Source organism: Bombyx mori, chromosome W (assembly GCF_030269925.1).
Source record: "Bombyx mori chromosome W, ASM3026992v2".
Lineage (NCBI taxonomy): Eukaryota > Metazoa > Arthropoda > Insecta > Lepidoptera > Bombycidae > Bombyx > Bombyx mori.
Genome location: NC_085135.1, coordinates 10,096,852 through 10,113,286, shown reverse-complemented (window position 1 = coordinate 10,113,286; position 16,435 = coordinate 10,096,852). Strand labels below are relative to the sequence as shown.

The following is a 16,435-nucleotide window of genomic DNA, read 5'->3' as shown; positions in this document are numbered from 1 at the left end:
GGGTCGGCCCCCGTGCACCACGTGGGGGTGTGTTCTGGTGGTCGCCCGAGATCGCGAGACTCCGCGAGGAGTGCGTGAGGGCGCGCCACTGGAGCGCACGCCACCGCCGCCGCCGTCGTCGCGACACTGCGTTCGCAGAGACGGCGGCCCAGCTGCACGCTGACTGTCGTCAAAAGCAGACGGCGTTGCAGCTGGCCATTGGCGAGGCCAAGAAGCAGAGCATGAAGACTCTCCTGGAGTCGCTCGACGATGATCCCTAGGGGCGTCCATATAAGATGGTGCGCAGGAAACTGCAACTGTGGGCGCTCCCGGTGACCGAGCGGCTCCAGCCTCGGCAGCTGCGGGAAATTGTTGCGGCCCTCTTCCCGCCGGCAGCGGGGGGGGACTTTGAGCCCCCCCAGATGGACGCCACGGGGGGCACGCCGCCGCGTTGCCCGAGCGTTCCCGCTGCCGAGGTGCCCCCTCCCCCTATCACGGGGGCGGATATCCATGCGGCCGTGTCCAAAATGAGGGCGAAGGACGCGGCCCCCGGCCCTGACGGCGTTCACGGCCGGGTCTGGAACTTGGCCTTCGAGGCCCTAGGGGACCGGCTCGGGGGGCTTTTTGAAGCGTGCCTCGATTCGGGACGGTTCCCGTCGAAATGGAAGACGGGCAGACTGGTCCTGTTGAGGAAGGACGGGCGCCCCGCGGACTCACCCGCGGGCTATCGCCCCATCGTGTTGCTGGACGAGGCGGGCAAAATGTTGGAAAGGATCGTGGCTGCCCGCATCGTCCGGCACCTGACCGGGATGGGTCCCGATCTTTCGGCGGAGCAGTACGGCTTCAGAGAGGGCCGCTCAACGATCGACGCGATTTTGCGCGTGCGTGCCCTCTCTGATGAGGCCGTAACCCGGGGCGGGGTGGCAATGGCGGTGTCCTTGGACATAAGGAACGCATTCAACACCCTGCCCTGGTCGGTGATTGCGGGGGCGCTGGAGTATGACGGCGTCCCCGCGTACCTCCGCCGGCTGATCGGCTCCTATCTCGAGGACAGGTCGATCGTATGCGTCGGACACGGTGGGGTGGTCTACCACTTCCCCGTCGAGCGCGGTGTTCCGCAGGGGTCTGTCCTGGGCCCCCTGCTGTGGAACATCGGCTACGACTGGGTCTTGCGGGGCGCCCTATGGGGTTCCCTCCCCGGGCAAAGTGTCGTCTGCTATGCTGACGACACGCTGGTCGTAGCCCCGGGGAGGGACTACCGGGAGTCTGCCCGTCTGGCTTGCGCAAGTGTGGCAAACGTCGTCGCAAGGATCCGACGGTTGGGGCTCGAGGTGGCGCTCGAAAAAACCCAGGCCCTTTTATTTCACGGGCCGGGACGGGCGCCGCCTGCGGATGCTCACCTCGTGATCGGAGGCGTTCGCATCGGGGTCGGGGTGACCGGTCTCAGGTACCTCGACCTCGAACTGGATGGTCGTTGGAGCTTCCGCGCTCACTTTAAGAAATTGGGCCCTCGGCTGATGGCGACGGCCGGCTCTTTGAGCCGGCTCCTTCCAAACGTCGGGGGTTCCGATGAGGCGGCGCGCCGCCTATACATGGGGGTGGTGCGGTCGATGGCACTATACGGTACTCCGGTATGGTGCCAGGCCCTGACCCGCAAGAACGTCGCCGCGCTGCGACGTCCGCAGCGAGCGATCGCGGTCAGGACCATCCGAGGATACCGCACCGTCTCCTTCGAGGCGACGTGCTTGCTCGCCGGGGCGCCACCCTGGGACCTGGAGGCGGAGGCGCTCACTACCGATTACAGGTGGCGTAGCGATCTCCGCTCTAGGGGGGAAGGGCGCCCCGGCGAAGGTGTAGTTCAAGCGCGGAGGCTCCAATCTCGGCGGTCCGTGCTGGAGGCGTGGTCTCGCCGCTTGGCGGACCCGTCGGTCGGCATCCGTACCGTCGAGGCGGTCCGCCCGGTTCTCGTGGACTGGGTGGGCCGCGACCGCGGATGCCTCACCTTCCGGCTGACGCAGATGTTGACCGGCCATGGGTGTTTTGGCCGGTACCACTTCAAGATAGCCGGAAGGGAACCGACGGCGCAGTGCCACCACTGCGCGGACCGCAACGAGGAAGACACAGCGGAACATACATTGGCGCGTTGCTCTGGATTCGACGAGCAACGCGCCGCCCTCGTCGCGGTCATAGGAGAGGACCTCTCGCTGCCGGGCGTCGTGGCTACGATGCTCGGCAGCGACGCGTCCTGGAAGGCGATGCTCGACTTCTGCGAGTCCACCATCTCGCAGAAAGAGGCGGCGGAGCGAGAGAGGGAGAGCTCTTCCCTTTCCGCACCGATCCGTCGCCGTCGAGCCGGGGGCCGGAGGCGGGAATACGCCCGTACGTCCCGGCCCCTGTAGGTAGCGGCCTCCCCCCGGTGAAGGTCAAGGGGCGACCTGAGGTGGTGAGGCCGCGCGGCGCGCTACCAGCACTCTAGCGCGCTGCCGTGGAGTAAATAGAGCGACCGGTCGACGGTGTATCGCGTCCCGACCCGGCAGGCTGGTTCTGGTCCAGCGGGGTATTCCGGGACACCAGCGGCACCGTCCGGGCGGCCCGACGGGCTGCCGTACCGAGACGGCCGACGTTTCAGGGCCTTCGATTCGCCTCGAAGGCTACGTCGGCTGGGCGTCCTTGGGGTGAGCCGCGCCGTCTGGTTGTAGTGTTGACCGCGGTAGCCCCCCTACCTCATCCGGGTTCTGACCTCGGAGGGGATCGGACGTCGGGTGTAAGAGTGCAGGGGAGTCGTTTAGTGGGTGGGCCCTAAAATCCTTGGGCCCGCGGTCTGCTCACAACACCATGCAGATCGTAGAGTCTCACATACCTCGCGCGCCCCTTTTGCGCGGGGACCTCGTAGGAGGTTCGGCCCTCTACCCGAAAAAAGGGGTCACTTGTAGAGAAACGCGGGTTAAACCTACGGAAGCGGGAAGCACCAACCCCCATCCATCAAACGAGTCTGACATTTTTGTAGCACAATCAGAATATTCTATCAAATCTTTAGAACTACTTTGACTACTACTATCTCTCAAAGAAAATAAACTCTTTATTTTCTTAAAATTATGCCGTATCTCATCAATTAATGTTTGGAAAGTCTCACAAGATTTTTTATCTAATTTCTGATCTTGAATTTCTTGATTCAAATGAGTCAAAATACACTCCAATTTACTATATTCTTTTTGAGCTTCCTCTAGTATCTTAAAACCTAAATCCTCTGTACGCCTATTTGGACCAAGTTTTACTATATATTCTCTTAAATATTCTAAATTAGCATGTAAATCTCGCAATTGTTGTGACATAATTTCTTTAAATTGAATATAAAGAAATTCCGCATGAACTTAATAATCACATATAATACAGAACATAACGTAAAAAAAAATGACAATATCAGAGCAAAAACTTACATTGCAGTAAGCACGTATTTACTATCAACGTATAAGTAGGTTACGTGATAGAAAAGCGGTTGCGAGATGAAAGTGAGATCACCCAAAACCAGTTCGGGTTCATGCCTGGTCGCGGGACAACGGACGCCATATTTGCACTACGCCAAGTGTGCGAAAAACATCGCGACGTGCACAGGAATCTGCATATGGTGTTCGTTGATCTAGAAAAAGCGTACGACCGAGTACCTAGAGCAGTTTTGTGGTGGGCATTGAATGAGAAAGGTACACCTGGTAAGTATGTGAGGTTAATCTGTGCCATGTACAGTCGAGCCAGGACGTATGTACGAACCGCCGCGGGGAATTCCGACGAGTTCAATGTGGCAGTGGGCTTACACCAAGGATCTGCACTAAGTCCCTATCTCTTCCTGCTTGTGATGGATGCCTTGACATCGGAGATACAGGAAGAGCCTCCTTGGTGTATGCTGTTTGCCGATGACATAGTGCTCGTCGGAGAAAACGGGCTCGAGGTCCAAAACATACTGGAGAAATGGCGATGCAAGTTGGAGAGTGTTGGCCTAAAAAGCAGCAGATCGAAAACCGAACATCTGTTCTGTGATTTTGGTGGTCTCTCCAATTTTACACCCATTTCCCTCGACGGAACACCTTTGCCAGTATGTCAAGACTTCCGATACCTAGGGTCTGTTATCCAAAGCGACGGTGAACTGGATCGTACTGTGAGGCACAGAATTGACGCAGGATGGATGAAATGGCGGCAGGTCACGGGCACCATATGTGACTCGCACATCCCTCTTCCCCTAAAAGGGAAGATATATAAGACCTTAATAAGGCCTGCCGTCTTGTATGGATCAGCTTGTTGGACAACGAAAGTGGCGGATGAAAGGCGATTGCATGCAGCAGAGATGCGAATGTTGCGATGGATGTGTGGAGTAACGAGAATGGATAGAATACGGAATGAATATGTTAGAGGAAGTCTGAAAGTGGCACCTGTGACAGAGAAGCTGAGGAGTGCACGTTTGGGATGGTATGGACATGTGATGAGACGGAATGAAAATGAGGTTGTTAAGAGAGTGTTAACTATGAATGTGGAAGGATTTAGAGGAAGAGGTAGACCTAAGAAGAAATGGATGGATTGTGTGAAAGACGATATGGGTAGGAGGGGAGTGAGCGAAGAAATGGTATATGATAGAAGAGTATGGAAGGAGAAAACATGTTGCGCCGACCCCAGGTGACTGGGATAAGGGCAGGATAATGATGAATGATGATGATGTATAAGTAGGTTACGTAGCATGGGTGAATGAACTCCTCAGCATTGGACTCGAACTGACTCCTAGCTGCTCCACCTCGGACCCGTACAATTTATCTCCCGGCACCCTGCATATTCTCTCATCATAAGGCTTGAGCATTCTCCCGGCTCCCGGCAGCAACACCATTTTCTGTCTTCTTCTATTGTTCTTATCGCTTCATTCAAATCAATCTTCGGTGAGGGTTTCTTTTTTTCTTCTTTTTTTCATTTTCGGTAATTTGAAAATCTTCTTTCCTCTTATTTCTTGTCTTCACAAACTTCTATTCTTCATAATTATATTTCTTCATATTTTATTCAGCTACTCTCGTATTTTACGTATGTTGCAAAATTTTAACTGCTGGCTAAGGGTCGCCATGTATTGGAGTGTTGTAGGCGAAATAAAAGAGAACTGTTCAAGTCGACAATTCATGTAATACTGTCATAATTTAGTGTGTGCAGTTACAAATATAAGGTTAGGCGAGCTGCACACTACAGCCTGAACAATTCCTATCACTAGTCATGAACTGGAACGCTGTATCCGCGCAACGAATACCGCACCCGGGTGTGATAATATTTCTTATTCAATGATTAAACACTGGTGGTAGGACCACTTGGGAGTCTGCGCGGGTAGGTACCACCGCCCTGCCTATTTCTGCCGTGAAGCAGTAATGCGTTTCGGTTTGAAGGGTGGGGCAGTCGTTGTAACTATACGAGATTTTAGAACTTGTATCTCAAGGTGGGTGGCGCGTCTACGTTGTAGATGTCTATGGGCTCCAGTAACCACTTAACACCAGGTGGGCTGTGAGCTCGTCCACCCATCTAAGCAATAAAAAAAAAAAAAAAACTTGCCAGAGAACGCAGTGGTTATGTTGTTATCACTATTAAGTGTTATTAAACAGTTTTTACAAGATCGGTTTCGTACCGGCCCAGTGGCGAGATATCGCCATCACACCTGTAACTAAACCCGGACGTGACCCTCACAGCGCATCTGCATTTAGGCCTATTGCAATGATGTCGTGTTTTTGTAAGATTTTCCACAGCATGTTAAGAAATCGGTTAGAATGGTTTATTGAAAAAAATAATTTACTATCACCGGATACTACCGGATTTAGAAAAAGCCGCTCTACATTAAATAATCTCGTCGATTTAGTTTCGCAAATCCATTCAGGGTTTTCAGTCAATAACTTTACTATCGGTTGTTTTCTTGATATAGATAACGCATACAACAACATAAACATAAAATCGTTAATCCAGACTTTAGATCAAATAGGAGTGGGCAATAAAATGTGTCGATACCTTTGGAACTTTTTAAAAATAAAAAAATTAAGAATATACACTGGAAACTCATATATTTGCCGTTCTTCTAGTCAAGGTTTAGCTCAAGGCGACCCGATCTCGCCGCTGCTGTTTAACATAGCTACTATGCACATCTGCAGCTATATAACAAATGATGCGGTATCTATCTCTCAATATGCGGACGACTTTGTGTTGTATACGAGCATTAATAATATTAGTAAGGATGCTAATTGCCTACAAACTTCTTTAAACAAAATTATTACATTGCTTTCAGACATAGGCTTGGAAATCTCGGCATCTAAAAGTAAAGTATGTATATTCAAAAGAGGGTATAAAAGAGAACATGTCAACCTTTTTTATAACAATATACCGTTACAAGTAGTAGATTGTGTCAAGTACTTGGGTTTTTGGTTAGACCGCTCGTTAAAATGGAACAAACATATTGAGGAACTAGCTGTGCCCGCGACTCCGTCCGCGTGGAATTCCGACTTAGGGTAGCAGTTTTAGGACATATCTTTTGGTTTATAAACACCGCCATTTGGGTATTTAAAAAAATCTAATTTAAAGTAATGCTTCTCTATACACGACATTACACGTATAGCCATCGGGGATCAAAGCATACAGGTTGCTAGGATTGCTAACATGTGACAGAGCTACATAGCCGTGTGACCGAGTTGACTGTGTGAAAAGCAGTTAGCACTAAGATCTACACCCACTACTTTTAGCATCTGACCTTGGGCTTTATTCATTATCATCACGAAACATAGGCTCAGTGGAAACGCGATCGGCAGTGAGTCGTGCTTCCCGATCTTCTAATGTCCCTGAGACCGGGCATTTGCTGTCCGAACCCTCTGAGAGCTCAGATGGATTTCCCTATCAGTAAAGGTCTCAGACTCAAGCGATAGTGCATGAGCCTCGCGATCGGCAGTGAGACGTGCTTCGCGTTCTTAAAGTGTCTCTTGAGACCGGCCATTTGCTGTCCGAACCCTCTGAGAGCTCAGACGGATTTTTCTATCAGTAAAGGTCTCAGACTCAAGCGATAATGCATGAGATTCACGATCGATGGACAAACCTGAGTCTTGCCTCATGATTTCCTTCAGATTCCTGTGAACGAACTAATCTCATCTTTTTAGCATTCCTGCTGCACTGGGAGAAGTTGGATCTTTTTCGAGGCATTCTTACAATAAGTAGTACCTACTAACACTACGTTGTTTGGTAAACACGTACTTATCATAAAACATAACTAATCATAAAGTTTAAGACAGTAAATTAGTGAAAACCACATCTAAATCCGATAAGCTGTTTCTAAAATTAGCGTGCACAAACGCAAAGACAAACAGACGAAAATTCTAAAAATAATTATTTTGGGTTCTATTGCGTTCATAAAGCCCCCAATAACAATTTTTTCTGAGATATCTTTCATGTACAGACAGCGACCAGTTACGATTTTATTATAATATGTATTGATGGATATTGATGGTGTTGATTGATGAAAATTGGCACAATTTTTTTATTTATGAACCGATTGACATGAAACAAACACTAAATGTTAAGTAAAACTTACCACATAAAATAAGTGAACACCACATTTATCGGATAAGCTGTTTCTGAGATTAGCGTGCACAAACGCACAGACAAACAGGCAAACAGACAAAATTTCTAAAAATCATTATTTTGGGTTCTATTGCGTTCATAAAGCCCCCAATAACATTTTTTTTCTGAGATATCTTCCCTGTATAGACAGCGACCAGTTACAATTTTATTATATGTATTGATGATTGATTGATGATGAAAATTGGCACAACTTTTTTATTTATGAACCGATTGACATGAAACAAACACTAAATGTTAAGTAAAGGTTACCACAATAAATAAGTGAACACTACATTTAAATCGGATAAGCTGTTTCTGAGATTAGCGTGGATAAAGGAATATCTCAACCAATTTCGTCACAAGGATTCATCTCAACTCAATCTGGATAAATTCAATACAATTCAAAACATCAGCATGAAATTACTCAAAATACAGATCCCATCATTTTCTGGTGAATATTCTCAATGGTTAACGTTCAAAGACTTATTCAGGTCATCTATATACTTAGTCTGGCCATAAATACTGTTACAATTAAAAATAAACAAAATATTACATTTGAATTTGGAATCTGTCGTTTTTATATGATTGCTGATTGAGTTCTCATTTTGGCGCCAGTACTTTGTACAATATTTTGCGATATTAAAATGGAGTGGGGTGATAAAGAGAACCGAATCGCTGTGATTACACAAAGTAGGTATGGAGCCAAATGCAATTTTTAAAACTCTCCATACGCTCGGTATTAGTAAAATGTTTGTGTACCGGGTTATTAATAGGTGCAATGAGACCTCCTCTGTTTGTGACAGAAAAAGATCTGATCGTCCACGTAGTATTCGTATGAAAAAGGTGGTCAAAGCAGTAAGGGATAGAATTCGAAGAAATCCTGTCCGAAAGCAAAAGATTTTATCTCGGGAGATGAAGATAGCACCTAGAACCATGTCGCGTATTTTAAAAGATGACTTAGGACTTCTGATAATTTAAAAGAGAATAGGGTGGTAAAATCGAAACAACTACTGAAGCGGTACGCAAAGGGAGGTCATAGAAAAATTTTGTTTATGGATGAGAAATGTTTTACAATTCAGCAATATTTTAACAAACAAAATGACCGTATTTATGCTCAAAGCTCTAAGGAAGCTTCCCAATTAGTCGACAGAGTGCAACGTGGGCACTATCCGACTTCAGTGATGGTTTGGTGGGGTATTAGCTATGAAGGAGTGACTGAGCCATACTTTTGTGAAAAAGGTATCAAAACATCGGCACATGTGTATCAAGATACCATTCTTGAGAAGGTAGTGAAGCCCCTTAACAACACCATGTTCAATAATCAAGAATGGTTCTTCCAGCAAGACTCGGCGCCACGTCATAAAGCTCGGTCTACGCAGTCTTGGTTGGAAACGAACGTTTCGGACTTCATCAGAGCTGAAGACTGGCCGTCGTCTAGTCCTGATCTTAATCCGCTGGATTATGATTAATGATCAGTTTTATAGAGTACGGCTTGCTCTAAACGCCATGATAATTTGGAGTCCCTAAAACAATCCGTACGATTGGCAGTGAAAAAATTTCCCATGGAAAGAGTGCGTGCTTCTATTGATAGCTGGCCTCAACGTTTAAAGGACTGTATTGCAGCCACTGGAGACCACTTCGAATAAGCTTTTTATACTTTAAATTGTTTTATATTTATGTATTAAACTAACACACTGTAAAAGTAATAATTGTTATTTGCAACAGAAATATTTTTTTTTCCTTTGTGTCAGTATTTATGGCAAGACTAGGTATATAAAAAAAAACTAACGAACAGCAATTCATTTTCATTTATTTTTTATTGCTTAGATGGGTGGACGAGCTCACAGCCCACCTGGTGTTAAGTGGTTACTGGAACCCATAGACATTCGCAACGTAAATGCGCCACCCATCTTGAGATATAAGTTCTAAGGTCTCAAGTATAGTTACAACGGCTACCCCACCCTTTAAATCGTAACGCATTACTGCTTCACGGCAGAGATAGACAGGGTGGTGGTACCCACCCGCGCGGACTCACAAGAGGTCCTACCACCAGTAATTACGCAAATTATAATTTTGCGGGTTTAATTTTTATTACACGATGTTATTCCTTAACCGTGGAAGTCAATCGTGAACATTTGTTGAGTACGTATTTCATTAGAAAAATTGGTACCCGCCTGAGATTCGAACACCGGTGCATCGCTCAACACGAATGCACCGGACTTCTTATACTTCTTTTTTTATTTTTTTTTTTTATGATTGAAGTATTACTGGTGGCCCGGAGGCCTTTCCAGTTTCACCAGGACAGGTGGGCGAGCAAAGGCTCAGCCAGGAGGGGTGGGATTTGCTAATAGCTGCCCGAGCGCCTCCGAAGGAGACCTAACAACTCAAGAGTAGCTGCTTCGCGAATGAATCTACTACCGGATCGGAATCGCGACCCGCTGAGAAGATCCGGCGAGAAACTCAGCGAGCTGATTCATGGGTTAGGTTGCACGGCGAACTCTTTGTCGAGTTCGACGAGTACGGTTACCGAGGTCCCTAAGCCTGCTCCTAGAGCTGAAGGCGTCTAGTGCAAAGGTTATTGGATCTGATGGATCCGTAAGGACGTGTCTAGGGCGTCGACGGTGACTGGCTCCTGCATGATCAGGATTCGGGGAGTAGTCAGCGGCGGCTACGATAAGGCGATTATCATGACGCATAGCCTTATCGAAGTATCGTTCCGACGCTGACTTCATGTATTTCTGTATAGATTCGAGGCCCAGGTCGTCGTGTAGGTCAACGTTCCTCACGAACCACGGAGCTCCGACGGCTAACCTGCAAAAGCGGGATTGTAGAGATTGAAGGGTGTCTATGTGTGTGCGGGCCGCGTGAGCGAACACCACACTCGCGTAAGTCATGACGGGCCTTATGCAAGTTTTGTAAAGTGTCACCTTGTTCCGAAGGGACATTTTACTCCGCTTACAGATCATGGGGTAGAGTCTACCGAGAATAAACGCGGCACGGTCACGGACTGATTTTATATGCGGGCGGAATGTCATCGGTGCATCCAGGGTAACGCCCAGGTACTTGACCTTCCTGGCCCAGGGTATGGATTGACTAAAGAGAGTAATCGGGGTTGTGAGATTCCTCCTCCTAATACGGGAGGAAATCCGTGTGGAGCTTCCCCTCTGAAATAGCACCGCAGTACTTTTCGCTGGGTTGATGTCTATGCGCCATTTTCGGAACCACTGTCCTAGGGCTAGGGCTGCGCTCTGAAGCTTCTTCGCGATTAGGGACTTGTTTCTACTGGAATAGTAAACAGTCGTGTCGTCGGCGAACAAAGCTAAATGGGTCGGCGGCGACCGGGGAATATCGTTAACGAATAAGCTAAATAGGAGGGGTGAAAGGACAGAGCCTTGCGGGACTCCAGCTGTGAGAGGTCGTGGGGAGGAGCGGGTTCCTTCGACTCGATATCGAAAAGAGCGGTTCGACAAGAAGTCCCGTATGATGAGCACGAGACTATCCGGCACACCCATGTTGAATAGTTTGAAAATCAAACCGTTGTGCCAGACTTTGTCGAACGCTTTTGCGACGTCGAAGAAGAGAGCTCCCGTGTATAACGGTTTTGGTCGATTAAGCCCCACAAGAATGTGCTCCGTGAGGCGGCGCACTTGTTGAACGCATGAGTGATTTGTACGGAATCCGAATTGTTCATCGATGAGAATGCCCTTGGATGAGACGAAGTCTCTGAGGCGTTTGAAGAGCAGACGCTCATACAGTTTGCCTAGAGACATGAGGAGGCTAATCGGGCGGTAGCTCGTCGGATGATTTTTTGGTTTACCGGGTTTATGTATGCCGATAACGTCCGCTTCTTTCCACACCGCGGGAAACATACAGTTCGCCATAGCGGCATTGAAAATAGATGCCAACATCACGATGAGTTGGACGGGTAGAAGTTTAATAACGCGGTTGGATATACCGTCGGAACCGGGAGCCTTGCGAGGACGTAGGTCATTGATCAAGTCTTTAACTTCCATCGGGGTGACGGGTGGTAACGCATCCGAGGGTGGCAAGGAGACTCTGCGTTCTACCTCACTGTCTACTAATTCTACATGAACAGGGTCCACGGATTGAGTGCTGGGCGTGCACTGGGTTTGCAATGTATCGGCCAGCAACTCTGCTTTTTCGTCATCATCAAACGCCGCGAGTCGGCCTGAGGGGCCTACGAGGGGGGGCATAGTTACTACCGTATCCGATTTGAGAGTACGAGCTAAGCGGTAGTAAGACCTTTGGGAGGGCGCGAGTCCTTCTAAGAAATTAGACCATCTGGCATCTCGGACTTCGGTGATGCGAGACTTTACGTCGCGTTGTAGGGCACGCATTCGAATACGATTTTCCGCGGTAGGATACCTGTCGTAGGCGCGTATCGAGGCGTTCTTAGCTCTAAGGAGTTCCCTAATATCATCGGACAATTTGAAGCGGTGAAGGAAGTCCTCCGCTACAACTTGTTTCGATGATCTATCTAATGTTGAGGTGATGTGTGACGTTAAGATGTCTATGGCTTCAGCGGTATCCTGAGGAGACGGGGTAGAGTCCGGGTTAAACAGGAGCGATGGTGGATCAGATTCAGCCAGGCTAATGCCCAGCGTGTGCCAATCCACCACAGTCCTCGTGACGGGAACGGAGTCGGGAGCGCGAGCGAGCTTCATAACGACGGGACGGTGGTCTGAATCTAACTCTGAAACTACTTCGATCGAGTGTAAGCTCAGAGTTACGTTTTTTAATAACGCTATGTCGAGTATATCCGGGCGATGCGCGATATTTAGCGGGTAGTGAGTCGGGGTTAGCGGAGCGACGATATCGAAGGCGAGATCATCAACTAACGCGTCAAGCCGCCTGCCATTCGGGGTTGTGGTGTGTGAGTTCCACCTGATGTGTTTACAATTTAGGTCGCCCGCCAGAATGACAGAGCTCCCCATGCCGAGCAGCGCCTCGATATCACTGCTTAGAACGATCTTATCCGGTGGAAGATAAACGGACGCGATAACGATCGGCGCGTGTCCCGTCAGTGAGATTCGGCACACTGATGCTTCGATATTAGCGAGCGCGGGAGGATCGAGCGGGACGCAATGCAGGGCTCTTCTATAGTAAATGACGGTTCCACCACCACGAGCAGAGAGCCTGTCGTTCCTGACCATGTTATAGTTCGCGATTTTAGGGTCACGGCGCGCGGGCTTAAGTAGGGTCTCCTGCACTAAAAAGATATCAATTTGATGGTCACGCAAAAAGTCAGAAACCTGATCACGTTGATTTGCGAGACCGTAAGCGTTAAAAAATCCTATCGTCACGGATAGGGGCTTTATTCTACTTATATACGCCATTGATTACCGGCGGAGTGAGGAGAGGACGTACGTATTTAATGACGCGTATACGTCGGCGTATTCTTGCACAAAGGCGATAAAGTGTTGTGCAGTGGAGGCAGCGCGAATGGCGTTGCCCAAAGCGTTAACGCGCTCAAAGTTGATCGACTGAAAGAAGTCGATCGCTAAAGCGAGATTGTCGGACGCGGTCGGAGGGCAAGTCGCGGGAGAGGGACGAGTTGCGGGGGCGGGACGAATCGCGGAGGAGGGAGTTGTAACCGTGTTCGTGTACGGCAGCGGTTTCGCCCAAGCCGAGACACTGGGCACCGGCGCCGGAACGAACGCTGGCTTAGCCTGCGACACAGAGGGTGCCGAGGCTTTGATGTCTGGGCCGGAATCTCGGAGGCGGTTTTGGCGGGCGACGCGGCGATTTATTTTCGGGGCTCGGGGGCATCCGCGGTAATTTGCGGGGTGACCCTGTGTACGACACAGGACGCAGCTAGGCGGTTCCGTCGCGGTTTTTTGATCGCGAGTGCAGAGGGCCGTGGCGTGATCTCCTAAACACTTGACGCATCGGGGGCGCGCGTGACAGTTACGGGAAGAATGCCCGTATAATTGGCAGTTATGGCACTGGCTAGGTGTGCCTTTCTTGTGTGGGGTTTCGACGGCGATTCCGGAATGGCTACAGACCGTTCGGATGTTGCATATTTGCTTACCCTCGGGGGTAGGCTGGAGGGCGACGAGAACCATGTTATATGGCTCCCTTCCGCGACCTGTGTGCATGCGGTGTACGGAGTTAACCGGTAGGCCTTGTTCGAGAAGGTCGGCATTGACTAGCTCGGCATCCAACTCTTTAGGGATGCCACGTATGACGGCACGGAGTTCGCGCTCCTCCTGGAACGTATACGTGTGGAAATTTATACGCTCCTTACGGAAGTAAGAAGAGAGGGCCCTATGGTCGTCGGGTGTTCGAACCTTAATTTGAATGCCGTTCGCGAGGTTACGGGCATTCGTGAAGTTGATATTTTTGGCCTTAAGGGCCAGGGAAACTCGATCCCAAGCTGCCTTCTCTTGGAGGATTACCGGGGGAGGGGTCTGTGTTTTATTTTGTGCCACCGGACGCGGCGACGGAGTGGCACGGGCTGGAGGCGCAACGGGAGTCTGAGAGCGGAGGCGCGACGCGTTCGCGGCTTTGCTAATTTTAGCGGCCGCGGGAGCTCGAGACTCCACGGCACGCTTCTTACCCTTTTGTACCAGGGTGAATCCATCCGTCGATGAGGCGGGAGCGAGGTCGACCTCCATCTCCGAGTCAGAGTCGGAGGACGAGGAGGCGGGCGCAGTTGACCTACGAGCAGGTGTTTTGGAGGGCACGACGGAGGCTGCGGATGATCGCGCTGCTGGAACGGTGGCCACGGCGGACGACGCAGCAATTTTACTCGCCAGTATAGGCGACGCGGGAACGGCAGGCACGACGGAGGCTGCGGTGCTCGATGCAGAAGCTTTGCACGCAGGTACAGGCGACGCAGGAGCAGTGAGCTCGGCGGAGTCCACGAGAGGGCTCGCGGTGTGATCGGCCTTGAAGGCCAGAAACTCTGAGGCGAGCTGTGGGTGGCGAAGTCGGAGGAATTCCGCGAATACAGCGTCCATGATCGCTGAGTGCCCAGGTGGGGCGGCCCCGGGTCTTGAAAACACTCGCCTTGCGGCGAGGCCCCAACTTCTCGGACCTGAGCGGTTCTATTGAACACAGGTGGCAATGCGGCGCGATAACTACAGGACAAAGAAAAAGCACAGCAAAACAGAAATTACAAAAAGAAACAAAACAAATAAATACTTGCAGGAAAACACTTTGTCGGCAAATGTTCCACGAACACAAAAATAACTAAAACAAAACAAATAAAAGCTTCCAGGAAAAACACTTGGTCGGCAGATGTATCACGAACACAGGCCGCGCGAACAATGGCCGGGCTAACAAAAGCCGGGCGAACAAAGACCGGGCGATCGAGTGGTCGATGAGCACGTCCGCACGTGACGGGTGCCTCTATCGGAATGGGACTTCTTATCCGTTAGGCCACGACGACTTCAAGTCTCGTTAAAAGTAGAGAACGGCTGGACCGATTTGGCAAATTTTGATCTTGAATTAATTGTGGAAGTCCAGAGAAGGTTTAAAAGGTAGATAACTACGAAAATGCTCGGAATTAAATAAAAATAACAATTTTGTTTTTCCTTTGATGTGTCTCCCGTCGGACGTATTCCTTTTGTTTGTTTTAAGTTTATTTTATACAAAAGTTTATGTCTTTTATTTCTCGATTGAGGCATTACGAAGTCTGCCGGGTCAGCTAGTTAGTAATAAAAAAATTACACTTTGGACAATGTTCAAAAGTTGCATTATTTAAAGGGGTATCTAACTGGAGATGCTGAACAATCAATTAGACATATACCAATAGAAGGAGCTAATATTAATAGATGTTTGGAATTGTTGGAAGAAAAATATAATAATAAAAAGTACATAATATGTCATAACATTTTAAAAACGCTATTCAGCCAAAAGAATGTAACAATGGAATCAGCTGATGGATTAAAAGGTTTTGTAAACACCACGAACGATTGTTTAGCAACATTAATTAATTTAGGGATAGATGTAAAGTCTTGGGATATATTAATCATCCACATCCTAACTTTAAAATTAGACTCCGAAACACGCCGGCAATGGAAATTTGATGTGACATCAAATATTTCATCAGCCGAGCTGCCCACTTATAAACAGTTTCAAGATTTTTTGAGTAAAAGACCATAGAATTTTTTAATACAAAATCTAGTGTTACTAAAAATCAACATAATAAAATTAAAACCTTTCATGTCAGCAACATATCTTGTCCACTTTGTTCGCACACAATCACAAGTTGAGTGCATGCAACATCGTTGATGTTGATCGCACAAGCGGACTGGAGCTCAACGGTACACTTAATTTAGAAGTAACGGACAACTTTGTTTACCTGGGCTCCAACATCAGCAACAATGGCTCTTGTGAACCGGAAATTCGCAGATGGCTTGGGATGGCAAAAGGTGCCGCCATGTCTCAGCTGGACAAAATATGGAAGGACAAAAATATCTCTATGAACACCAAGAACAATCTAGTCCGCACACTAGTGTTTTCAATATTCATACACGGAGCAGAGACATGGACAATAAAGAAAGCTGACCGCAATCGGATTGATGGCTCGGAGTATGTTGGGTATTCCCTGGACCGCACGCCGCACCAATGTATCCATCCTAGCTCAGCTCAAAATCCAGACTAAACTCTCCACTATTTGCCTGCGAAGGATTCTTGGAAAGACAGTGACAACTTGGAGAAATTGGTGGTCACTGGAAAGGTCGAGGGCAAGCGACCAAAAGGCAGGGGCTCGACCCGTTGGACGGACCAGATTCGTGTAGCCCTTGATACCACAGTGCACAATGCTCTGCACTCAGCTGCAGATAGGAACAGATGGCGGTGCATTATAAAAAACAAACTG

The 16,435-nt window shown here is 48.8% G+C and overlaps 1 protein-coding gene across 1 annotated transcript; it reads left to right on the top strand.

The window, feature by feature from the left end:
* Positions 1-905: 905 nt before the first annotated feature.
* LOC134201758 (uncharacterized) lies at positions 906-16,219 on the top strand. The gene is made up of 3 exons (XM_062677009.1): positions 906-1,056; positions 3,456-4,066; positions 15,785-16,219. The coding sequence occupies exons 1-3, from the start codon at positions 906-908 to the stop codon at positions 16,217-16,219; spliced, it is 1,197 nt and encodes a 398-aa protein (XP_062532993.1).
* Positions 16,220-16,435: the final 216 nt, after the last annotated feature.

Bases quoted from the DNA above. Each gene is read 5' to 3' on its own strand.
- LOC134201758 (XM_062677009.1), top strand. From the start codon at position 906: ATGGCGGTGTCCTTGGACATAAGGAACGCATTCAACACCCTGCCCTGG. The intron at 1,057-3,455 runs GTGGGGTGGTCT...ACGTATAAGTAG, and splicing joins GATCGTATGCGTCGGACACG to GTTACGTGATAGAAAAGCGG. The intron at 4,067-15,784 runs GTATGTCAAGAC...CTTTCATGTCAG, and splicing joins TCGACGGAACACCTTTGCCA to CAACATATCTTGTCCACTTT.